Source organism: Sebastes umbrosus, chromosome 18, assembly GCF_015220745.1.
Source record: "Sebastes umbrosus isolate fSebUmb1 chromosome 18, fSebUmb1.pri, whole genome shotgun sequence".
NCBI classification, from domain to species: Eukaryota; Metazoa; Chordata; class Actinopteri; order Perciformes; family Sebastidae; genus Sebastes; species Sebastes umbrosus.
In genome coordinates this window covers 16,621,199-16,644,705 of record NC_051286.1, presented here as the reverse complement: position 1 = coordinate 16,644,705, position 23,507 = coordinate 16,621,199, and the positions used below count along the sequence as shown (strand labels likewise).

Sequence of the window (23,507 nt, the reverse complement as noted above, 5' to 3'; positions counted from 1 at the left end):
TTTTTCATATTACCATGAATTTGTCAACCCACACACCCAACAACCCTTCCATCCATTCACTCCATAATTTTCATATTTTTTCTAACTGAAATAATGCAAACGTGTATTACGCAATTTAATAAGAAAACATACATATATAGGCAAGCCTATAAACTTGTTGAATAAAAAAAAATCGTTTTTTTTTTTTTATTACATTTATCCTTTGATATTGCAATATATTGTTATTAATTGTTTTTTATTTGTTTGTTTGTTTTATCGACACAACAAACATTTATTACTTCTTCATTGTTTTCTTCCATTTACATGCATGTTCTTTTTAATTATCTATATATTGTAATTTGCTTAATGAATTGTACATATGTATATATATGATTTTGTTTTTATTTATTTATTTATTTAATTTATTATTGAATTGACGCTTTGGCAATATTGTTCACCTGACAGTCATGCCAATAAAGCAAATTGAATTGAATTGAATTGAAAACAAAACATTTGACGTTTTTAAGTGCGGAACTAAAATTCCGGAACCATTCCTTTTTTGTTCTCTCTCCTTCTCCGGGGACGATTTTGACGTGACTCCAGTGTCTAGGTTTAGCACAGCTACTTTGCCTGTGCTAACTGTGCTAACCTGCTTCTTTGTAGTAAAGTTTTACTAATAAAAAAGTGTCTTTCTCTACCTCAACTACTACGAGATGGCGGGAAACTTCTGGCAAAGTTCTCATTAGTAAGTTTTAATAAAAAAATGGAGTTAATACGTGTTTATTTAGTAAAGGACCGTGTTGTGTTGAGAGGCCTGCTGCTAGCTGTAGAAGGATAACTGGTTTATAGTGATGCTGTTGTTGCTACCCGCTAGCCTGGTTGGTAACTATGGTTGGTAACTATAGTAACTATGGAGTTCTATTGAATTAATGTATGTTTTCTTTTGTGAAAGTCTGCAGTGGGTTCTGGACAAGCAGGACCTGATGAAGGAGCGACAGAAGGATCTGAAGTTTCTCTCAGAAGAGGAGTACTGGAAGCTGCAGATCTTCTTTGCCAATGGTGTTTGTTCAATTTATATTTCATAGTGTGAGATCTGCACTCATTTAACTCCTTAGAATACACTAAATAACACAGCATCATATGTAGATAGATAGATAGATAGTTAGTAACTTTATTGATCTTGAGGGAAATTCAAGTTTCCAGCATCACAGCTCCATAGTGCAAACCATGTTAAAAAAGTTAGTAGTAAAAAGTAAAAAAAAATATATATATGTATACCAGATATAAAAATACAAGGAGATGAAGAAAACTGTTAAAACTGAATATAGTGCAGGTTAACAGCTGTGATACATGACTATGAAAAAGTGCAGAAGAGACTGTTAAAAATGAGCATCATATGTATGTTACTTGCACTGAAATTCATTTTGTATCCATAGGCAGCTCAGTTTGAGACAAAAGTACACACACAATAGACATACTGTTACCATAGACGGACATACAAGTAAGACCCATCAGACAAAAAACAAAACACATCACAATTATTCATACATAACCCATTACAAAATTACCATCTGTCCTCTGGATTTGCATGTCTTTAGCAGCACATTAATTATTATTTAGCAACTAGATGGACTGATGGACAAAAAGCCTTCTTCAGCCTGATGCGATATACAGTCCAACTGAAATATATTGGATTGTATTTTGTACTTTAAAGGCAAGGCAGCTTTATTTGTATAGCATTTGAGCAACAGGGCAATTCAAAGTGCTTTACGTAAACATTCAAGAACATTGCGACAAAGTGCAAAAGAACATTAAGACATAATTAAAACAGTAATAAAAACATTAAATATTAGAAAATAAAAACAAGCTACAAATAATAGCTAGGATCAAAGCTAAAATAGAATATAATACACAAGAGTAAAAGCTCTAGTGCAGTATATAAGATCATTATCTGGTTTAATAAAAGGCAGCAGCAAACAAGAAAGTTTTAAGCTTTGATTTAAAATAACTCAGAGTTGGAGTTGGTCCTGCAGTTTTCTGGGAGCTTGTTCCAAATAGTTGGTGCATAAAAACTGAACGCTGCTTCTGCATGTTTAGTTTTGACTCTGGGGACACTAAGCAGACCTGATCCAGATGACCTGAGAGGTCTGGATGGTTCATAACATAAGCAGAAGTTCAGAAATGTATTTTGGCCCTAAACCATTTAGTGCTTTGTAAACCAGCAGGAGTATTTTGAAATCAATTCTCTGAGAGACAGGGAGCCAGTGTAGAGACCTCAGAACTGGACTGATAGGCAACTACAATCGTCATATATAGATATGACGATTGTAGTTGCCTTTCAAAAATTCTGTAATTCTCAACCCAACGAGTATTTTTAACTAGATAATGAAGTCAGACTATTTTACTTTTAAGTTATTGAATGTTTAATTCTGTCTCTTTCAGTGATCCAGGCTTTGGGGGAACACTTGAAGCTGCGGCAGCAGGTCATTGCTACTGCAACTGTTTACTTCAAACGCTTCTATGCCAGGTAAGGAAGAGGTATCAATACTGATGAAGTGAATCTGATGAAGCCACGTGCGAAATGCGTACTCTAGTTCGCTCTTTCTTGTTTTTAAATGTAATTTTCCAATAAAATTGGGTCTATGCCAGTCCCCTGGTGTGCACTGGAATTTAGATTTCCATCCATCTAGTGATATTAGAATACACAATCAACTGGGACTTTGGTTGTAGTAATGTGGTTGTACAACTTAAATGCTGTTCTGCCATTACAGCTGGCACACTTACTGTATCTGACACTTTTATCTGTATAGGTGAATATGTCTGTCTGCTTGGCCATCATACCCACATTACTAATGCTATTGTTTTCTCTGAAACCATATCACCCACCTCTAGTTTAGATTAGAATATCATATAGATACATTATTATCATTGTCCAAAATATATTACATTATTTTTATTTAAACTAGGGAGGCAATGATGTTATATTTGATACTGTCAATAATACATAGCCTGAGATAAAACCTTTCCTTTATCCCTTAATTTATAATACATACTGTTGCTCAGAGCAGTGTAGTATGATCTTCATCATCACCTACTCTCCACTGCATTTTTTTTTGCTACTCTTACATACATTATACATCTTTATCTCCTCTTGTTTGCAGGTATTCCCTGAAAAGTATAGATCCGGTGCTCATGGCTCCTACCTGTGTTTTCCTGGCTTCTAAAGTTGAGGTATGGAAGTTTCTGTGGTACCAGTAATACAAGAAGTTTACACTGGTAAAGTATTTGTGCTCTGTTTATCTGTTCTGAGCTCAATTATGTATGTCCTTTCAGGAATTTGGAGTTGTGTCCAATACCAGGCTGATCTCTGCAGCAACATCTGTGTGTAAGTAATGTATTTCCTAAATTGAAAATAGTACAAATCTCTCAAATTGTGTTTCTTCTGCAGTGAAGATGGTATAATCATGTTTTGTTTTCCATAAAACAGTGAAAACAAGATTTTCTTATGCCTTCCCAAAGGAGTTCCCTTACAGAATGAACCATGTAAGTAAATTGTCTGTGCATTTTAGGCATTTAGATGCTGTTATCCAGAGCGACATACTCTAAGTGCAACATCAAAATTATTATTTGAAACAACAATCATTAAACAGTAAATGCAGCAACGTAATGAAGCAAAGTAAAGTTATAACCCTGTCGTCAATCTAATAACACAGTGACAAAGACAAATGACTAATTAGAGTGTTCAAATGTGTGTTTGTGTTAAAGGGTTGCACATGACACTGACAAAGTTTGAGCAAGGGTCAGACTTGAAAGGAGGGCTTTAGAGCTGCAATGATTGATCGATTAGTTGTCAACTATTAAATTAATCGCCAACTATTTTGATAATCGATTAATCGGTTTGAATAATTAAGAATTTTTTCATGAAAAAAAGGGAAAATTCTCTGATTCCAGCTTCTTAAATGTGAATATTTTCTGGTTTCTTTACTCCTCTATGACAGTAAACTGAATATCTTTGAGTTGTGGACAGAATGAGACATTTGAAGACGTCATCGTGGGCTTTGGGAAACACTGATCGACATTTTTCACCATTTTATAGACCAAACAACTAATCGATTAATCGAGAAAATAATCGACAGATTAATCAACAATGAGAATAATCGTTAGTTGCAGCCCTAGTGGGCTTGAGAAGAGCGGGGGCAATGCAGAGTTGAAAGCAATGTGTTTCGGCTTGATCCTGAAAACAGACGGACTGTAGTTCAACCTTAAGAGTAGTGCGCCCATCCTAATACAGAGCAAAACAAAGGTCGATATAATTCACCAGTTTAAACCTCTCAAATAACCGTATGCTAGTGGATCAGCAGCAGCCATGAATCAACCACCTGATTGTTTTCCTGCTTCCTCTGCAAAGTTATTTATGCACTGCCGTGCTACATTACAGCATACCAAGAGCCCTTTACAGCGTATCATAGTGTTGCCACGTCGGTGTCTATCACCACGTGAGATTCCACAACTAATGTTCGCAAACCTCCGGTAAAAATCTTGTTGCTGTGGGACATGGCTTCGACCACGGCGACCCGTGAGCACGCATTCGCTCCGCGCAGCATTTCTCTCTGCGGTGTTAAGTGGTGTCCACCGTCAGTATTTTATTTATCCAGCATCTCCACCCAGTTGCCAGGACGTCACCGGGGCTGTTCTGACACGCTGCCTGTCTGAAAGCTGTGTAAACTATTATTTATAGTGAGCCACCACGGAGCGATAAAAGGAGGGTGTGGTTCACACAGCGGAGAATGAGTTAGCGGGCTGCTGCAACTCCTACACATTAATTTTCATATCCAACCTGCAGACATCGTTTTAGTGATGATGGCATGGGGACAAATGGGGGTAATATAAATGTAACAGTTGTAGTATTGTTGAGGGTAATAAAAAAGTTTGTGTTATCGTTTTTCCTTTTATCTGGCAATGTATAAAGTAATTAAAAGCAAAATATAGATTTTGCTGGATATTCGGCCCGAATGAAATGATTGAGCAGACTACCTACCTATTTGCCTGCGCGCACTCTGCCCGCGCACTCATTGCGCGTCACCGGAGTCTTCCACAAGCAGCGTGTACTAACAATAGCCATGTTAGCCATTCAAGTTCATTATGATATGTTCATGTTTCTGTTGATAATTGTGGGGGTACGGTACTCTTGCTAGTTTCTCAAGATCACCGACCCTGCCTTTAACTGGTCTGATATGTTGAATACAATTTAAATGTGTGTCTTTTACAGATATTAGAATGTGAGTTCTACCTTCTGGAGTTGATGGTGAGTGGAGAGAGAGCTTTGTGTCATTGCCACTGTACCTGCCCTTTGCGCGATTGGATAACTTATTGTTTATCTTTTTTTCAGGACTGCTGCCTGATAGTGTACCACCCATACAGACCACTGTTACAGTATGTACAGGATATGGGACAGGAAGACATGCTGCTGCCCCTGGCCTGGTACGATACTGTCTTTTTTTTGACATCCTTGAATACTAGATTTAGCTGTTGTTGGTCGGCTTACTAAGTGGTGTTATCTATATCTGAACCAGGCGAATAGTGAATGACACCTACAGGACGGATCTGTGTCTGCTCTACCCTCCCTTCATGATTGCCTTGGGTAAAAATTTGTCCCCATGCATTTCTCATCGCAGCTATTTAATGCAGTTAACTGACTTGAAATAAGATTCATTAGATGTAACCTGATGAGCTCTCTTCCTCCCACAGCCTGTCTGCATGTCGCCTGTGTGGTCCAGCAGAAAGATGCCCGGCAGTGGTTTTCAGAGCTTTCCGTTGACATGGACAAAGTAAGAACAGTTGTATTCTCAAAAATCCTTTTTTTTTTAAAAACATTTTTTTAAATGTGTTGTAGAATCTGAACTTATTGAGACACATTCACATTCATCCTTGACACATACAGAAATGTTTCTCACAATGTTGTATTTGTCTGGTGAAAAAGAAATAAATATCCAGAATCAAGAGCTGTACAACTCTGTGTATCTATCTTATCTCTCTGAGTAGCTTGGCGTTGAATGGGCCGTTTAAGTGACACTTCCACACCGTCGCACAACTCTGCGCAAATCGCCGCAACGCCTGATTCGGTGTGAATGCAGCCTTAGTCGTCTCCTAGTTCCCCAGTTGATCATCTTCATGGGATGTCTGCCTCAAGCTGGCAGCCCAAAAATCACCACAGTTGTTGTAAAAAAGCAGACGAGGAATGCAGGCAGTCTGTGTTTTATAAAAATAGCTGATGTTCATCTCTTTTTTTGTAATGGGTTTGCACATTTAGCTTCATTGTTTTTATTACAACATTGGCCACTGTTGTTTTTGGCATGCCTTTGGGCATTGCGTGGCCACAGTCTGGTTTCCTGCTGTCGGTGTGTTTGTCATGAGGCTTACAAACACAGTTAATTGCGTTGTCCCAAAAAGCAAAAAATAAATAAATAAATTGCCAGATTCAATGGGGATTTAGGCATTTACCATATAGAGTCAGACGGACACAGACTGATCATACACTGTATAATATATCCACTTCATGTATAAATATTTTAACATCAGAAACGTTGTATAATGTTTGAAATCTAAGAACATCTGACTATGACTGGTTGATTCACTGGTCACTATTTCTGGGAATGTCCTGTTTGAGCAATGAAACAATGAAAGCCATGTTTGTAATCCATCTGAAGGGGCTTAGTAGGCACAATATTATGCCTATTATAATAATAATAATTATTATTATTAGGCTTATTGGGAACTAGAGCATGGCCTTGTAAGACTTCATTAAATAAGGATGTATAATAAATTATATAAACCTTTTTAGATCATCAAAAAATGGTCTGACTTTGCCGCTCTGAACTTAAGACTTGAACTACAGTAGCGGTTTTATAAACATCATTGGACAATATATATACAGGAAGAGAACCCATTTTACTTTTTGACTATTTTGTATTGAACAGCTGTGGATCCACATAAGTTTAACTTCTGTTTTTGTGTGTTTTCTGTCAAGATCCTGGAGATCATCCGTGTCATTCTGAAGCTCTATGACCAGTGGAAAAACTTTGATGACAGAAAGGAGATAGCTGCCGTGCTCAACAAGATGCCTAAGCCCAAACCTCCTCCTAACAGGTAAACCTGACTCGGTTCTGTGTGTAGCCCTGCCGTCATATACACTACATACTAGGGCTGCACAATAAATCGCGATGTCAACTTGCGCGATAAACACATAAGAGACTGCGATATTCCCTGATCGCTTTTTCAAGTAAAATATACAGTAAGTAAAGAATAGGTAATTGTTTGAACCATACATAACAGCACAAAACTGCATTTAGTTAGTGTCATTTTCACATAACTATACTGCGTATTGGCAAACCAGACACCTCGTACTATATCTCAATGAGTTGTATGTAATTATATCTTCCATGTGTCTGCAGTGAGAGTGACCAGAGCTCCAACGGGAACCAAAGCAACTCCTACAGCCAGTCCTAGCGTGGCGTCTACATTTCTGTGGTAATCCATGTAGAGAGAGGGGTGGATCTTTTTTTAAAATGTCACACAACACCACCTTTGTGATGTTAGCTGAAAAAAAAAAAAAATCACATTTCAGCAAACCCAAGATGTCCCCTCATCTACGACCAAAACCCCCCAACAAACACTGAGAGCCACGTCTTCTCTTTTCCCTCCTCTGATCACTGTGGGTTTATGGATTGAGCGAGCAGCCACTGAAATGTCTCGATGAGGCTCTGTACTCTGTGCTCCAGACTTGAAATGAACTAAAAAAACTGAGGAACATTTGGAGGTAAGGTGGTGCAGAGAGGGGAGCTGGGAATGTGGTGGGAAAACAGATGTGATGGTTCAGTAGAAACCTGCTTTAATGTCATTGTGATTATCCTGACATCCTTGAACAGCCCAGAGGAGCGAGTCCCGAGCGCTCCGAGGGATTCGAGAAAACTTGATCACAAGTACTGTGTGTGTGTGTGTGTGCGTGTGTGTGAGTGTGTACAATGTGAGTAGCCAGTCTGGGTTGGGTTTTCATTCCTCAGGGAGTATAGTAGTCTTCTCTGTAAAATGATTTGATCCTGTGTGGATCTGATTGGATACCCCGACCCTGTGAGGTGTCTGCTGGTTGATCATGAACCATGGCAGGTAAAATCCCAAGAGAGGCTCCTCGCTATGGTAGAAATTAACTCTTTGAATACAATAATTTACTGTTTTAGAATCATGACAACTCCACCTCCTCCATCCCATTCCCTCTTTGCTTTTGTAAATATCCTTATAATTTTATTCATTTATTTTATCTTTCAAGTTTTTTGGCTTAATTAATGAAACTTAAATCAAAAATCATGAGCTGTTTTTAGCTTTGTGCTTCAGATAAAAAGGGCCCCCGTTTGTTTGTTTCACCGTCATGATTCTGTCGGCTGCAAATCTTATTCATTTTATTGTAATTATTTTTTTTTTCCATTTATTCTGCTTTAGTTGTAGAATAATGTGTTGCTTAAAAAGCTGTATTTGGTTGTTTTTAATTTGTCAAAAAAATTGCTTTTTTTGGACTAAACGCAAATTACAATCGTTCTAGATTTGTCTGCACACTTTTGGTTGTACATTCTTCTTATTTACCGCCATCTATTTAATCGCTGAATTGTGGCAACGTATGTGTGCATATACCTGTCATATCGATGTCTATATTTTTGTGATGTAATTACAGTGGGAGCTGTGTGTGTGTGGCTGTGCTCAAAACAAGGTGCTTGAAAGCCTTACAAAATGAAAGCTGCTGGTTACAGAGAAAACCCTTCATAAAAGCACACTGTCCCTTTCAGGCGAACTGTAAAATGCATTTTTAGGGCTGAATGTTGTCGCATTGCTGGGATGCATCTTCATTTTTTTTTTCCTCAGTGGCTTCCTGTACACATCAATTTTGTCACTATCGGTACAAAAACATGGTGTTTGAACGCCACTAGCCCGTCACTTTCTCATACTGAGTGAAAGAGACAGAAGCCACTGAGGCAAGTTGGATGCAGCCTTGTTCTGCTTCGCCTTCTGTCATTTTTTCCTGCCCTTCAGCAGTCTCCATCTGCTGTACGACAGTTCACATGAATGGGTGTGGAAATTTAAAGGGCTTCACCCCGCCTAAATAATTCTACTAGTTCTGGTAAAAAAAAAAACACATGGCCCAAAATTGTTTTATTACTTGAAAGTCTTTGTTTTTTAATTTTGGAGGATGAATTATGGTAATAAAAATGTATGGTGTGCATAACAAAAGTAGTTCACTGCTGTTATTCAAGCTGGTCTTTTGGGAATCTTCCAGCATGTTACAAAAGTCTTATTCAGTCCCATTACCTAACTTCAATGTCAACACAATGGCTGTGGTAGGACCCCTAGTGGCAGAAACAAAGAATATGTAATATATTACATATCAGTTTTGACATTAATAAAAGTATATATTTTAGTAACAGAGGGGTTGGAGTGAAGTGGGTATAGTACACACAATACATTATATTTTCCCCCTGTTTGTGGTTTAAAAAAAGAAAGAAAGTTAATTCATTGAATAGTATCAGAGGATGTGTTTACCTGTAGTTGCCTCTAGTCTAGGAGATGGTACCATGGGGAACAGTCAGTCCCCGTGACGTCACTTTAGCTGCTTGAAGCCAGCAGAGAAACACGTTACGGGAAGCTGGAGCATTTCCCCTTCAAAATAAAACCATCTAATTTGTTTTACTTCAGGGGAGAACAATATAAAGTAACAAAACCAGTAGAATTATCAGATTGAACAGTGAAACGGTGGCAATAAACTGGTAGACCTTATTCATGGAGTTCAGTTTGACATGTTGCAGTTGCAAATAATACAATGACAGCATGATGCAATGCGATATGGGTGAATTTAAAGCAAATTAATATTGGAACAATTGTGCCACAGTGATGGGATAACGGATAACATTTATTCACATTTCCAGAACCCAACAAAAGTAAACCTATAGGACTTTTGTGGCACCTGTGATGTCTGGGGCCCCTCCAGGAGTCCAGGGTTCAGGTTTGTCTTGTTAGCAATTCAGCCATGCCCATTCAAGATTCAAGATGTTTATTGTCACGCTGGTTATACAAGTACAATCGAGTGAAATGCTTTTCAAAATAATATGTTATATTACAATTATAAAAGGAAATACTTTGTTCAAGGCATATTAAGAACATTTACAGGCATATTAAGAACATATACAGTATATACAGAATAAGATATATGATTGAGGTATTGCACTTGTTTATTGCACTTTTTGTGTGAGAAGGTGTCGTATGAATTATCTATCTAAAAGTCTGATGGCCTGGGGGAAAAAACTGTTCCTCAGTCTGCTGGTGAGAGTCCTGGGGGTCCTGTATCTTCTACCAGAGGACAGGAGGGAGAACAGGCTGTATATCTAATACAAACTGTGTTATGCAGGATGCAGGAAGGAAACTGTATTTACATTCTGATTTATATTTTCTCTTGAGTTTTTGATTTCGGTCTACTCCTATAGAATGTTGCAACACACATCCACTGATCAACTTTTATTCTGAAAGGCAAACCGGAAGCGCTGTTTTCTTAGTGTTGACTTGACAGTGAGAAGGAGGGAGAGGCTACAGCCATCCAGCGAGCTCCGAGCGGGCTGCGGAAGGATGTGGACCCCGCTGCGGGGACCAGCTCCGGGCGGGACGCTTCTTGTTATCCTCGCCCCATCATCCCTCACCTGCAGCCCTCTGCTCCCATGAAGCCCCCTCTGATGAAGCCCCGTGCAGCCAGAGAGAGGCGGAAAGTGGCTGCAGACGACAGCAGCAGAGAGCATGATGTACTGGCGCGTCGGCTTCGCCTGGACGCGGTCGTGTGTGGTTGATCTTGGCAACCAGAACCAGAGCTGCTGGAGCTGCTTCTCCTCCTCCTCCGGCCTGCTGGGCTCCGATGAGCAGCTCTCGTTTTATGGGTACATCATCGCCTGCCCACTGCAGCAGGACTACGGCGGGATCATGTCAGCTCTGGGCTCGGACTCCTGGTGGAGGAAGACGCTGTATTTGACTGGAGGAGCTCTGCTGGCTGCTGCTGCTTATCTGCTGCACGAATTGCTGGCCATCAGGTATATATATACCAACAACACCAGAGAGGCTGGCAGAGGAGATGCATCACCTTCCAGGCCTCTATAGGGCCAGATCAATGTGGAAAAAAACACTGTTCATGTTTTAACTCCAAAATCTCCTGTATTTTTCTCTGAGGTTTGACTTGATATTGTGAGGCTTGGTGGGGTAAGAGCAGAGAGTCAGTGGAGAATAAGAAATCGTGAGTGGGAGGATTGTGATGTAACTGAACCCTCCACCCCCCCCCCCCCCCCCCATACTCCATCCTCACAAACACACACACATTATAGGACATTATTGGCTTATTATTGTGGATTGGTCATGGTTTGTATAGCCTATATTTCAGACTTCAGTTCATTGAACAATATGATTACAAAAGGCTCATTTCTAATGTTGTTTTTGTTAGAGAGGTTAGTGTGTTATATAGGCCTATTTTCAAACAGCTCTCTCCTTTCATATGAATTGACATTATAGGACATTATCTTTATTGGCTTATTATTATGGATTAATGGTATGATGATGGTCATTGAACAATGATTACAAAAGGATAAAGGCTCATTTCTAATGTTTGTTAGAGAGGTTAGTGTGTCTATATAGGCCTATTTTTATACAGCTTTCCAGTCATATGCATTGACATTATAGGACATTATCTTTATTGACTTATTATTGTGGATTGGTCATGGTTTGTATAGCCTATATATTTCAGACTTGGTCATTGAACAATGATTACAAAAGGCTCATTTCTAGTGTTGTTTGTTAGAGGTTAGTGTCTTATATATATATATATATATATATATATATATATATATATATATATAGGCCTATTTTTATATAGCTCTCCTGTCATATGCATAGACATTAAAGGACTATGACAGCGGGTCACTTTCATTTGTCTATATCTCAAGGACGAGGCGATGTGATGTATAGGTTCATCTTGTGTTTGCTTTATTGTGATCCCCCCACCTCCTGTCCTCTGCTCCACACATGTTCCGGTGTTTGGTTTCAGTCTATAAAGCACTGCAGTTATGTGGAAAAAAAGGCTTATAATGTAAACAGTCTAACCCAAAAAGCCCCAAACATACTAGGTTATTTAGAACTGACAGGCGAGGCTGTTGATAGATATGATAGATAATAATATATTCCTTATTATTGATTATTCATTGGCAGGAAATAAGGGTTTTGAGTCTGTTATATACAGTATATATCTCGGGTTACCTGCAGGCCAGGCCCATTGTTGTTGACGAATCACAGGCAATACAGCTATACAACGCAATATCTCTCAACTTAATATTAAAATGATGTTTAAGTGATCTCTGGTGTGTAGGCCCAACATACATTATACTGGGCATATAGCTGCCATAAATGCAGGGTCGATTTTTATACTGAAATAAAGGCTGTTTGTTGTTGCAGTTAAATGCTCATTTGGATGGAGTTCATCCAGACTGGCTGACCAGCTTTCGGGACATGTTGTTCCTCTCAAGCAGTTGTTTCTGACGTTAAATGTTACACCTATATATATGTCTCTGGCTGTATGCTATAGGCTTCATTGTACCGGTACACTCATCAGGTTATTGCACCAAAAGCAGCCTATTTAAGAGCGAGCGGTCATTTCAGCACCACACTGAAGTGGACAGCTCCTCCACTGTGAGGCTGCTTGTTTTGGGGTTTTTAACGTTTCAGCACTTTTTACAGTGGACAGCTTCCTTTAATTCTGCATTGTATACCCATTTGATGCCATGTAGCAGGGCCTGTCCTTGTCTGTGAAGTATAGCCTCCAACAGCATCCATGTGAATGCACCATAATCTTTCACAAGGGTGTGATTCGTTATTTTGACATTGCAGCTTTTTTCCCCCCTCTTTGCTGGTTATAAATGGCCCAGGGATGACAATCACTCAGGGTCGGTCATTTGATTTGTTCAATGGTATGATAGCCCGTTCCTCCCACTTAGCTTAGCATAAAGACTGGAAACAGGGGGAAACAGCTAGCCTGGCTCTGTGAGGTTTGCAGAGGCTCCTGGAAGTCACCAGCTAAGAAATACTCTGACCCTCATCCACAATTTGTCATTTTTACACTTGGAGTTTTGCACAGTTTTATACAAGTGAGATATAATGTGTTGAAGGTCCCATATATATATATATATATATATAGATAGATAGATAGTAACTTTATTGATCCCAAGGGAAATTAAAGTTTCCAGCATCACAGTTCCATAGTGCAAAATATGTTAGTAAAAAGGCAGTAAAAAAGTTAGTAGTGCAAAGTACAAAAAATATACCAGATATAAAAATACAAGGAGATGAAGAAAACTGTTAAAACTGAATATAGTGCAGGCTAACAGCTGTGATACAGGACTATTAAAACAGTGAATATAGTGCAGAAGAGACTGTTAAAAATTAATATAGTGCAGTCCAGTAGCTTAGTCTATGAAAGTACACTGTGTGCATTATTATCTCTCCTGCAGACCGTAATGTAAAAAGTGAGATTTTCATGTCTTTTTTTTAATTATAAAGTAGGCCCCAGTTAAATTTACGGTTGCAGTGTATGTGAATGACATCAGCTGATAGGAAGTAAACATGGACCCAAGCTGTTGCCTGCAGCAGATAGTATGAGGAAAATAAATTCCTTTTTTTTTTTAACATTACAGCATGTAAACATGTTCTAGTAGAAACACAAAATACAAGTATAAACCTGAAAGCGAGCATGATATGGGATCTTTAATTAGTGAGCTTTAGAGGTACTAGGTGGATTTGTTACCAGGTTTGATGTACCATGTGTGAACCCAATATAAACGGAAATAATGAAGCTCTCAAAACTAGATTTTGACTAAGATCCCCTCTACAAGACAGGGCCAAAAAAAAATATGAGCAGATTATTTAATAATGGTGGACCTGCTTAAATTGATATTATACTTAAGTGTTTTTGCAATTCACTAATTTATCAAACCCAATTGTCTTGTAGTGCACTCGGAGCGTTTTGGGGCCCCTCGGGCTCCGTGGTTAGGGCAGTTGCCTGGATTGCCTGGTTGGTAATCTAGCCTAGTTTAACTTTAGCCATTACTAGAGGTGAAATGATTAGTCAAATTACAAGTCAATGGACATAACATCAATCTATATCTATTAATCTAACTATTTGGATAATTGATTAATCGTTTTCAGTCATTTTCAGCTGTGATGGACTTTTTTTCACTATTTTGTGACATTTATTTCCTCCAAACGATTAATCGAAAAAATAATTGGAATATTATTTGGTATTGAAAAGAATAATTCCCTGCAGTCCTAACCATTACTACTAGAAACTTAACCCAATACCCAACCCAAGAATCTAATTTTCAATGTTGTGGGGACCTGCTTTTTGTCCCCAAATGAGAGGCAAGTCCCCTTAATGTGACTGTGAAAAGAATTATGTTCCTGCAACGTGATAAGTATAAATACACACACACACATTTGTTTGTTGTTGTTTTTTTCAAGTCTCTCCTTCAGCTCTGTCATTCTGTCCTCCACACAGAAAGGAGGAAGAGCTGGACTCTAAAGATGCCATCATACTCCACCAGTTCTCCAGGCCCAAAACTGGCGTCCCATCCCTGTCCCCTTTCTGCCTTAAGATGGAGACCTACCTCCGCATGGTTGACCTGCCCTACCAGGTACAGCAGTGTGATTATGTGTCTGCACTACTACGTCATCTCTTCGTCTTTTGTTCTCCTAGGTTGACTCTGTAACAGTGTGTGTTTACAATTGAGTGTGAGGATGTTTTAATCCCCACTTCTTCTTAGTTTGTTCTTTTATTGTGATTAATTAGTTGTCCAACACAGAGTCTCTGTTGCTACCGGGGACTCACTAAGGAATAATTAAATGTTTTGTCTTGATCCAATTCCAATGTAATTCACTTAATCACCAATTACTTTCTCTATTCTGTATTTCTTTCTGTATTTTCTTTCCTGAATCCCCTCTCTCTCTCTCGCAGAACTACTTTGATGGGAAGCTTTCGCCGCAGGGGAAGATGCCGTGGATCGAATACAACCAGGAGCAGGTGTGTGGTACCGAGTTCATCATCGACTTCCTGGAGGAGAGGCTGGGCGCAAGCCTCAACGAGAGCCTGACGCCGCAGGAGAAGGCCATTTCTCGGGCTATCACCAAAATGGTGGAAGAGCATTTCTACTGGTGAGGAACCAGTGAGGTTAAAACTGCATATTTTGTCGTCTTAGAACAATGGAGTTTACTTATAAGGAGCAGGAGTGGGAACTATAACTCATCAACTCTTTTTTTTTTATAGACGATTCTTAAAACCTATTTTTGTGGAATTTAACTAACTTGTGGCCTATTTTTTCCAACAGGATCATATCATATTTTTTTGTTTTATTCTAGTAGTAGTACCACTAGAATATTCATCCTGAGATGTGTATGTGTCTATATACAAATGCAGATGTGTGTGTTTGTGTTGCAGGACCATAGCTTACTGTCAGTGGGTGGACAACCTGGAGGAGACCCAGAAGATGCTGTCAGTGAGCGGGCCGCTGAGTGACCTGCTCAAGTGGATCCTGAGTCACCTGACCGGCGGGATTGTCAAGAGGGAGATGTATGGGCACGGGATCGGACGCTTTTCTGAGGAGGAGGTTTACGCCCTGATGGAGAAGGACATGCGCACCCTGGCCACTCTACTAGGTGAGAACCCTGAAAATATATATTTAAGTTATAAATACTGATGGAAGATTAGAATATAACATAATATATTTGTGGGAATTATTGTGATCGACTGAGGGATGTTTTTGCAGAAAAGATTATGGGTTAACCCACACAACCCAGTCTTCTTAAATGTGGCAATGTGAAAGCCTTCATTACAGCACAATTCGTTTTCCTTTAGCATTTATGACTTTACTCTGTATCCAAAGAGATTTAAGGATGTTAACTTTGTAATTGTGAGACTTTGTCATAAATTTGAGTCACCTGGGCATTCACCTAATTTACCCTGGAAGCAGATCAACAGCTTTATTGGCAAAGTAGAACCACTGCAATGGCTTTTCAATGAGAACTATAAGCAGCCACATCATGTTTGTAGTTGTCAAATACTAGCACAATACTGACCTCCTGTGGTGAAAAGGTAGTATAGAATCAATACATAACCTCTTGCAGTTTATGGTAGGAGATGTATAGTCTAGTATAGTAAACCATAAAAACTGTCATAAAAAACTCATAGTATAGTATGGCATTAAAAAGTCATATTAAAGTACGTCATAAAACATTTCATAAAAATGTCATAGTGTACTAACTTGTCATAAAAAGTCATAGTATAGTGTGTCATAAAAAATCCCCCAAAAAGTAATATCATAGTACTTCATCAATCGTCAACAATCATAAAAGTCATAGTATAGTATGTTATAAAAAGGTCATTAAAAAGGCATAGTATAGTATGTCATGAAAAAATATGAAAAGTCATTATAGTATGTCATAAAACATTTCATAAAAAAGTCATAGTATAGTATGTCATAGAAAAATACATACACATTTCATAGTTTAGTATTTCATAAAAAATATAAAATGTCATAGTGTAGTACATCATAAAAAAAAATCATAAAAAAGTCATAGTATAGTATGTCATAAAAAAGTCATAGTTTAGTATGTCATAAAAGAAAAAAATGTCATAGTATACTATGTCATTAAAAACAAGCATACAAATTCACAGTATGGTATAAAAAAGTATACTAAGAGAGAAAGATATGAGTGCATGTAGTAGAGCTGTGGTGGGAAGTGTTACATTACCTATGGTGCTCACTATGGTTAACGTTTCATGACCCTAAAGACATCACTCTCTGATCTCTGATCACTTTGTGGCCAGAAGTGATTCTTTCAGTTTCCTCTCGTATACATTTTCTGTACAAATGTATGTATGGACAGAGCTAGGCTAGCTGTTTCCCCCTGTTTCCAGTATTTATGCTAAGCTAAGCTAGATATATTTACCACACAGACACGAGAGTGGTCGTTATCAATCCTCTTATCTCAATCTCGGCAAGAAAGTAAATAGGTCAATTTTCCCAAAAGGTTGAACTATTCCTTTTAGAGGAAAAGAACGTCTACACATGGATGGTATTTGTGTTTTGTTATTTGAAATATCTTTTTTTCTGTCCTGTCTAAGGTGACAAGAAGTATCTTATGGGCTCAAAGCTTTCAACAGTAGACGCTGCAGTGTTCAGTCACCTCGCCCCTGCTATGTGGACGCTACCAGGAACACGGCCCGAGCAGCTGATCAAAGGTGAGTTCACCCAAACAGGAATCTACAAAATCTGTGGACTTTTAGAGTGTATACACTTTAAGGTCAACAACATTAAAAAAACATCAAGTAAAATTGTAACTCTTGCATAATGTATTATATAATGCAAGTATTATATTTTATATGTATACTAAAACAGTCAAACACAACTACTATATTTTTTTGATTTTATTGATATCTTTATCAATATCTTAATACAAGCAGAGAACTCCAATCACAACTCTAAACTTAAAGACAATCCGTTAAGTATCACATAAGAGAAGAAGCAAATCTCCACAATTCAGAGGTTGCCAGATAACGATTGGTATTTTTGCTTGAAAAATTGCTAGAATTATTAATTGATTATCAAAATCATTGTCAACTAACAAATCATTTTAGCTCTAATGTTAGTGGTGTTTTATTTATAGAGAGCACGTAATCTCTATAAACAGATTAGGCAACGGGTCAAGATTTTGACATCGGAAGCTCTCTGTGTTTATGTTTTTAGTCCGAGTAGTATTGACCAATCACGTTCGAGCAGACTTTGGTTGAATGCAGGTAAACAGTCCGTGTGAAGAGCAAAAGAGGCGGAACGCAATGCAATCTCGGAACCCACCGGCTATCGTCTGATGATGATTTAGCTTTTAAGTGGTTTAAAATTAGCTTGTAAACTGGCTACTTGTGAAACAATCCAGTCGTACACGTCGTCTCTCAACTCCAGTCTCGCATTTCAAGTTGCTCATCGGATTGAAAACGATGAGCAGCACATGGAAAAGGAAGTCTTGGCCCGGATATCTGCTGGCTACACCGGAACACCAGAAATATAGTCCCTTTGCCCCACATTGGCTTATCGGTAGTCAGACCGGAAGCCGATGGGAGATCCGAGATTGCAGAGCAACTCACCCACTTGTCTATCTCTCCTCCTCCAGGTGAGCTGATCAACCTGGCTATGTACTGCGAGCGCATCCGCCGGCGATTCTGGCCCGAGTGGTTCGTGGATCTGGAGGACTTTTGCTACAGCGACACCACAGAGGACTCGCCCTCTAAACTCCACGATCTGGGCCTCTACTCCCGCACGGACACCTTCCAGGACGATACACCCTCATCAAACACTCACACACCAAAGGACCCTCTGTCGCCCGACAGCGACCCTACAGGCCAATCGCTGTATGACTCTGACATGGACACGGAGTGCTCTGAAATCGACCAGCTCAAGTGTTGACGAAACATGCACGTGTAGTACACGCCACCACATATAACGCACACCACAGGAGGGAGCTGCATCCCACCTGTACACACATGCCCCCCCTACCTCTTTGAACAGAACATAACTGGGGAGTGATGTTGGTGTCTCCTGTGTCAGTGGAGAAGTTGAGGACGTTGAGGTCTAACACTTGAACACTGTAGTGGAGGAATGACTGCAGTCGAGGGAAAGAGAGTGAAACATGGGTCAAAAGGAAAAAAAGTGGCAGATGGAGAGAAAAAGAAAGCAGAAAAGTTGCAGTGGAGGGAAAGAGAGAAAAGAGAGGCAGAACAAGAGTGAAATCCAGGAGTAAATGACGCCAGTGCTGAGAAACTCCTCCACGCGGTCGACGTCATCTGCAGTCCCAACTTCTGTCGCCACGTTGCCGCAACCACGGCAACTAAGTGTGTGCGTGACCCCCCCCTCCGTTGTCCCTCGTAGCAACTCGCGCCACCCAGCCTTGTGTGTGTTTTGACTAACGTCTTGGCTTAACTTGACTTAACGCCTTGTATTGATATGACATCGACACGTAGGGAACTGTACAGGGATTCATGTGAATGAACACAATACAGTGTAAATATATAAATGGATCAGGTTTAATAGATAGAATATTTGAATATATATATATGAGTATAAATAGTATAGATAGCCTGCGAATATAGAATCATCCCCTCTGTCATATGGTGTAAATACTGTAGGTGTTTCTCGTTTGTGTTGGACACAATGAGTCAAATCGTCTTGTGGTAGTCTCCATGAATACCCACTCTGCTGGTCTATAGGATCAGTGTGAGGAGCTCTATGACCTCCTGTACTGTGTACATCAGACCGGCAATACGTCATCCAGAGTAGGCTCGCATGACCACGCCCCTTTTAGGGGGAAAACAATCCCACGTCCCTCATAGACGGTAAACAGGAGAAGTTGAAACATATCTCCAAACTTCTACTTTAAACATACCGGTAATAATAATATTCACTGTCAGTTTGCTTGAGTGGGAGGCTGCTGCAGCAATACAGTCATACATTAACGTTATAACAGCATCAGACTGTCATTTCCAACTAAATCTCAGCCTATAGATCAAACAGTTGTCTGTCAACATGTTGGTTATTTATAGACAACACTTAGCCTAACGTGCTTCAATCAAATATGTATAGATGTCTGGATAAGCAATATGAGAAACTCCACTGTGTTGGATGGGCAAAGACTGAAGGGGACATGACAGCAATCAACCTTAATCTCTTAAGATATCGCGAATGCACAGGTTCAGGCAAGATCGCAAAAATAATTATTAGACATGTGTATAAAACATTTGTATAACAAGAGATGAATGCATAGAAATTTGTCAAAAAATGACAATCCATACATATGTCAAATTGCATTGAAGTCTATGGGATCTTTGGGGTTTCTTTCCCCCAAAAGGGGGCACGGCCTTGACTTTTTGCGAAGAATGTGCCGCATGTGCCGGTCTGATGTTCAGTATGTATCTGTCTACACAACTGGGATATTACAGTAATGCCTGCTGTCCTTATTTGAATAGTGCGGTAAAAAGTTCATGGAAGATGATGGATCGTAAACTGCCATAAGCACTTTGAAACTATCTTTTGTCTTATTAAGACAATTATTTTGCCAAAAAAATAATAATTTTTTCCCCACATTAGAAGCATAATGTGACAACATACATTGTCAGGCGCCTGTGTTGTTTGGATTGTCATTGAGGACAGTAGCTTTAGGTCAAATAGACATTTTACATGCAAGCATTGAGAGTGAGTCAAACAATCATGTAGAAATAGATGAGATAGATATATATATAGTCTGAATGAAAGTGCATGGCTGGTACGTGCCAATGAAAATCTCCCTTTACACTTGACATAGATAATGTTATCTACATTTGTTTGCTGGCTTATTCGTTAAGTTTGATGATGCAGTTTGTTTTGGCGGTGCTTCTGGCCAAATCAGCCACACGAAGATGTAGCCAATTGATCCCGAAAAAGGACTTTTCCTTTCAGCAGTTTTTGTGACGGACACTATGATTATAAATGATGATTAGAAAATGTTATGTGAAGCAATAGCAGAGCAGACGCAGGTCGATGTTACGCTAGGCTGCGTGGTGTTTTGGGTGTGTGATGGTTCGGTGCTGGTTTTTATGTGTGTTTGTCACTCAGCAAATGCACATACCAGCACATTGTGTTCAGTTAGGTGGTTACTTCGCAAGTGGATCCATTGGAATGAATTGAAGACACTGCAAAATGTTGCCCCTTTAAATGCTAGTAGTGTGACATACGGTATTTGTATTGGCATAATATGTATCAAGAAAGTGTGCCAAAAATATGTTTGAGGTCATTTAGAAACCGTGTCTCCATTACGTCGTTTGGCCACTAGAGAGCACTGATAAGTTTATTTCAACTGCAAAATGTCACATGCTTAGTACACATCTTTCAAATCTTTTATAACCAAATTAAGGAATTATGATCCAAAATATTAATTTATGTGTTTTAAAAAAAATTGTATTGGCCAGATAATTGTTTTTTAAACTTTAAATTCCAGCATCAGTCAGGCTCTCCTTGTGAAGACGCTGCACAAAAATGAAATTTATAATGAAAGAAATAGTAGCATTAATATGTAGCAGTATATTGTTAAATAAGTAAGACATTATGGTGTCATTTGTTTAAGTAAGACCACGGCGTCGATGATGACAGTGGCATGATGGATAAAGAATATAATGATGTTTTAATGACAGCAAAGATCACCATTTTCCTCTGTGTGGCTCCTTCACTTTAAGGCTTTCTGGGTTCTCTGTTTAACCAAATAATGTCAAAAACATCGATACATTGGGCGTTGAATCAAAGCCTTTAGTAAGGAGACGATAAAGCCTTTATGTGTGCGTGCTGCAGATGAATTTCAATACAACAATATAGTCTGAAACTGACAAATTGTGTCTTAAAACCCTTCGCCTGCATGTTCTTGCCTTCTCTCATCATCAGTCAGATTATGGAAACTGACTCTAAAACTGTTTACTTTATATTAGTGCCAGCAAATGACTTATGTTTTTATATGTCATATTAATTTATTTAATTATTTCACATTGTTTGTATTTATTGATTTTGATCGTGGATGTCCTTGAATTTAAGAAATAACAATATTTATATTGTTAATTATTTTGCACTTTTCTTCTTCTTCTGTTTACATGTTTTTCTTCTATGGCAGAGAGTCAATCAAGTGTATTGATCAGTGTATTAGTGCAATACTGTAGTTTCTCCGACTTCAACTGCATATTTTCACGTTGCCAGTCATTGCCGTAATCGCATGTATGTCCATGTGTTGAGATGTCATGTGGTGTATGTTATAGTCATATCATAATATCGATGTCATTGTGTTTAAATATTACAGTCCCGTCATCTGCTGCAGATTCTGTCAAAAATAGAAAATTTTACCTGGCAGAGCTTCATGTCCAGTTAAAATCATAAAACAACAAAATATTGAGGTGAAATACCAAATACTGTCTGCTAGAGCTCAGATCAGCATGGTGAGGTCAGCCATCTCGCTGATCAGCTGATGATCAGTATCCCTCTTGTGAGATCACCCATTACAGGAAAAACTGTCCATGCTGAATAATGTCTGTGAGCAACTTCATCTGTCTCAGTGTTCCTCAGCAGCTAGAGGTCAGGGGTCGGGGTTTAGCCCTGCAGTGTGTGTCGCTCTCCATCGAGATTTCTGCTTGTAGACTGTAGAAGCCATATTGTCTCTTTGGTGTTGTGTGTGTTGAAACACTTGTGGAATCTCATCAAACTGTAAATAAGAGAGCCAGGGGGGAAAAAAAGACTCAAATTAATAGGCGAACATGATCTAAAAGAAATCGCTCTGTACTCATTAAAAAAAAAGATTCTTATGAATGTATCATACCTAGAGATAAAAAGCTGTATAACAATGGACTACTCATAATATTTCATTAAATATAGCTGTGGTATTTTCCTCTTGATTTTGTTTCATTTATTATGTTTGTTGTTGAAATGTGCATGAAAAAAACAATCTACCTAAGGGAAAGAAACTACACTCCTTCGCAATATGGAAAAGTATGGAATTTGATGTTTAGTAATTTCCAGGACTGGATAAGTATGGAAAAAAGAACAGAGTATGGAAAAACATACAGACTTTTTTTGATGGCATGCTAGATTGTGACTTTTTTTCAGGACTTTTTTAAACAGTCTATACTATAACTTTTTTTTATTTTTGAGACATACTATACTATGACTTTTTTTCGACATATAATATGATTTTTTTTCGACATACTATACCATGACTTTTTTTTGACATACTATACTAGGACTTTTTTTCGACATACTTAACTAGTTTGTCGAAAAATTCCATCAAAAAAAGTCATGTATGTCGAAAAATGTCACCGATAAAAGTCATCGTATAGTATGTGGAAAAATTTAATAAAAAAAATTCTTAGTATAGTATGTAAAAAAATGTCATCAAAAAAAGTCAAAATATAGCTTGTCGAAAAATTTCACCAATAAATGTCAAAGTATAGTATGTTATTGTATAGTATGTCGAGAAATGTCATTATAAAAGTCAAAAACTTTCACCATTTTCACCATCCCACAACAACGTGTGACCAGGTTGGTGACCAGCATGAGGAGGAGGTGCCAGGCTGTTGTGGCTGCGTATGGATCTTCCACCCGCTACTGAGGCTCCTGACAGTGTATTAAATGAATAGAGTGTAAAATTGCCAATATGTCTTGCTTGTTCCTTGTTACTGATAGAGAGTTCAATCACACAATCCACCAAACAACTCAAAACAGGAGTCAATACCAACAGGAGAATACACTGTTTACAATTGACAGAGCATTTTGGCAAATTTTTCTTGGGCGCTACCCAAATAATCAGCTGTGCAGCTCATCCCACAAATGCATGATCCTTACAAGTTGGACATC

The 23,507-nt window shown here is 38.7% G+C and overlaps 2 protein-coding genes across 2 annotated transcripts; both read left to right on the top strand.

Annotated features, from left to right (window-relative positions):
• The first annotated feature begins 535 nt into the window (after positions 1-535).
• Positions 536-9,255, top strand: ccnc (cyclin C). Its single transcript, XM_037750587.1, has 12 exons — positions 536-724; positions 932-1,038; positions 2,422-2,506; positions 3,141-3,210; positions 3,313-3,364; positions 3,467-3,522; positions 5,249-5,284; positions 5,369-5,460; positions 5,553-5,620; positions 5,728-5,807; positions 7,007-7,125; positions 7,431-9,255. Exons 1-12 carry the CDS (start codon positions 693-695, stop codon positions 7,483-7,485), a joined length of 852 nt encoding a protein of 283 aa, XP_037606515.1. The 5' UTR covers positions 536-692; the 3' UTR covers positions 7,486-9,255.
• A 1,320-nt stretch (positions 9,256-10,575) lies between these two features.
• faxca (failed axon connections homolog, metaxin like GST domain containing a) lies at positions 10,576-22,547 on the top strand. Its single transcript, XM_037750585.1, has 6 exons — positions 10,576-11,093; positions 14,597-14,732; positions 15,053-15,249; positions 15,533-15,750; positions 17,219-17,335; positions 18,262-22,547. The coding sequence occupies exons 1-6, from the start codon at positions 10,807-10,809 to the stop codon at positions 18,552-18,554; spliced, it is 1,248 nt and encodes a 415-aa protein (XP_037606513.1). The 5' UTR covers positions 10,576-10,806; the 3' UTR covers positions 18,555-22,547.
• Positions 22,548-23,507: the final 960 nt, after the last annotated feature.